The 2,964-nt window shown below is 45.2% G+C and overlaps 1 protein-coding gene across 1 annotated transcript; it reads left to right on the top strand.

Moving 5' to 3' along the window:
* Positions 1-283: 283 nt before the first annotated feature.
* SARC_13869 (hypothetical protein) lies at positions 284-2,954 on the top strand (the record flags this gene model as incomplete). The annotated part of the gene is made up of 4 exons (XM_014291999.1): positions 284-595; positions 1,292-1,383; positions 1,850-1,912; positions 2,796-2,954. Coding segments are annotated over 4 exons (626 nt in total), but the record flags the coding sequence as incomplete, so codon positions are not given.
* Between the last annotated feature and the right edge of the window lie 10 nt (positions 2,955-2,964).

Here is a 2,964-nt window from a genome sequence, read left to right as displayed (position 1 = left end):
ATACAAATGTATATGTATATGTACATGTTTATACATATACATATATATTTATTTATACAGACGTTCATTGTACATATATTTATCCGGTTTTGTGTTGTATTCATTTTGTTTTGCATAAGTTTCCAACTTTAACATCAATAACGACGATATGAATATACGAGTACACATACAGCTACATACAAAAGTCTTCAAAATCGGATCTACTAACCCACTACACCCGTATATACACCAGCAATAACACATACTTGCTTGACACAAACCACCCTACCCACTCAATCAACAGAACCCGCATCCACCCCTAGCACGCGTCCCTTATCCCACGAGAAGGGAGAGCTGGGCGTGAGAGGTGTAGCCGTGGTACAATGCTGTGACTGTCGCGTGGCTGTGCACGTGACTTGCTACGGCATCCAGAGCATCGACAACCCCTCAGAGTGGAGATGCAGTTTGTGTGCCACACTGGAATACCAACAGGGTGATAAGCTGGCCGTCAACTGTGAGCTGTGTCCGCAGCAAGGGGGAGCCTTCATGAGTGCGGGCAAGAACAAGTGGGTGCACACGGCGTGTGCGCTGTTTATCTACGAGTCCTACTTTCAGGGTATGGATCCTGGTAGTTGTTTGCGGTAGACGTGTATGTGTATGTGGTGGTGTGTGCGTATGCGTGTACATGTGCCTATGCATGTGCATGTGTATGTGCGTGTGTGCGTGTGCGTGTGTTTGCGTTGGTTTGATTATTCTAGGAATGTCCGTCGCATCCATGGCATATCTTCTATCAGCATACAACGCGAGCGGCGCATGGTTTCAGTAGCCGTACGAGCCAACCGAACCGATGACACGCAGTTGTCTTTGCATCTTTGCACTTCACATACGATTTGTTATAAGGTCACAGTCGGGTATACATGCCCCGTGAACACAAGTAGCCAATTAGATAGGCGGCGTGCGAGTTCTACGGCAACTGCGTTAGGGGTAGTTCTATCGGGTTCATCTCCATTTAGGTATAGTCAGGTAATGAGACAAACCCAAGTATCTACACGTACACGCTATCAAATATGACACTGGAAAACGCCTCATGGGGTAAATGTGTATTTTGAAATACGAGCATATTTCCGTTTTGACAAAAGACTGCACGGCTGGTTTGAACTTTTTAGCCGAATGCATCAGATATGTATTTAAATTGGGCCTACACTTTCCGATCAACTTCAAAAGCTTGAAGACGGTGTGTCTGACTTCAACCTTTGTGCCGCACTAACCAGACATGTATTTTGGCCTTGAACGATTTAAACGACTTCCACAGGCTGGAGAGATGGGGTAGGGTTTCCAAGCCGAAGACCGGTGCTGAAAGAGCCGATTATGCTGGACAAGATACCAGCATCTCGTAAAAGTTTGGTAAGTACAAGTTACTCCTTCGCAGGCAGATATGTACACAAGTCCAATTGGGTGTTAAAAGGTTGTTCGTGTCAGTTGACATTTGTATTCGGTAGGCGAACAGCCTGCCCACCTTTACAACCGATCTGTGTTGTATGGCAAATGTGCAGTGTGAATGGTCTCGGATGTTAGCGTATGCTAGTGTATATGTATATACGTATGAACCCACCATAACAAGCGATCTGTGTTGTATGGCAAATGTGCAGTGTAAATGGTTTCGTATGTTAGCGTATGCTAGTGTATATGTGTTCTTTCCTGGGTGGCGAAGCCTATGTAGGCAAATCTCTACCCAGATCTTGATTGCAATCCTGCACCTTAGTGAGATCCAAGTGTATGCATGTAGTAGTGGCGTATGATGACTTAACAACTACTCGATCCCCCTTCCGCCACTCGCTCATACACTCCATCCTAAATATACACAATTCAGAAATGTAAGATCTGCGCACAAAGCATGGGTACGGCCGCGGGGAAGAAGAAGGTCGCCAAAACGGTACGTTCTTTCTTTCTTTCTTTCTTTCCATGATACATACGTATGAGAATTCGCACGTGTATGAGCATGTCTCGCCCCTGTATATGTACCGAAATGTAAACTAATAGATGGGTGTTGTGCTTCGATGGTAGTAAAAGTTGTACGATCGCCAGGTGGAGAGGTTTGTAGCTATGTGTGACATTATACTACTGACATTTTACGCGATATTCGTCTATGTAGCATGTGATTGACATGAGTGGAGTGTATGGCCTTCGCTTGAGGTGTATGTCTGTATGCCCGATATGCGTAGTTGTGTGTATACTGTTTTCGAAGTAGGTCTGGATGGTTCGAGATGCATAGTCGTTTCATAAACGGTCTAAGATTACATTTGAATTGTCGTAGTTGTATTCACATGAGGTACATATATCATAGTATGGACGCACAGACATCCTCTGCGTGATTGGGCGAGGAAAGACACCCATAGTACCACTCCCGTGTACCTATAGCCAATCACATAGTAGAGTATGATCCCGTTCACTCGTCACACAGCCCCTTTTACTTTCAAAAATTTGCTGGCTACTTCGGTCAAATACGAATAGTTGTAGCTTAGACTCAGTTGCTTCACATCGGTACACGTAGCGTACGAGTTCAGGGATAGAATACACTTATGAGTACAAGTACAGGGATAGAATAAACTTATGAATGGCGTTATTACACATTTCCTGGCATCGAGCATAGTCCCAAGCCAATTGTTTTACCTCCCTTCCACCGATGCGTTACCATACAGACTTGTACGTACTGCGATCACAGGCGGTGTGTGGCAACCTTCATATACACTCTCTCACATTAACCACTGTTCACCTAATTCACTTGCTTCTGTCTACATCTGCGTTGCCCAATACAGGCCTGCAAGCAATGCGACTACGGACAATGTGTAGTGGCCTTTCACGTCACGTGTGTGCAACGGTCACCAGACTATCCCACAGAGTTTGACTGGTCACAGTTCCCCTCCTACAACGCCCTGTCCACCTATTGCACCAATGTCAAGCATCCTCCACAGAAAGTATGACTAG

This window comes from Sphaeroforma arctica, assembly GCF_001186125.1.
Source record: "Sphaeroforma arctica JP610 unplaced genomic scaffold supercont1.3847, whole genome shotgun sequence".
In the NCBI taxonomy this organism is placed as follows: Eukaryota; class Ichthyosporea; order Ichthyophonida; genus Sphaeroforma; species Sphaeroforma arctica.
Note: the sequence above shows the minus strand (reverse complement) of the source record. Positions and strands in the feature narration are given on the sequence as shown.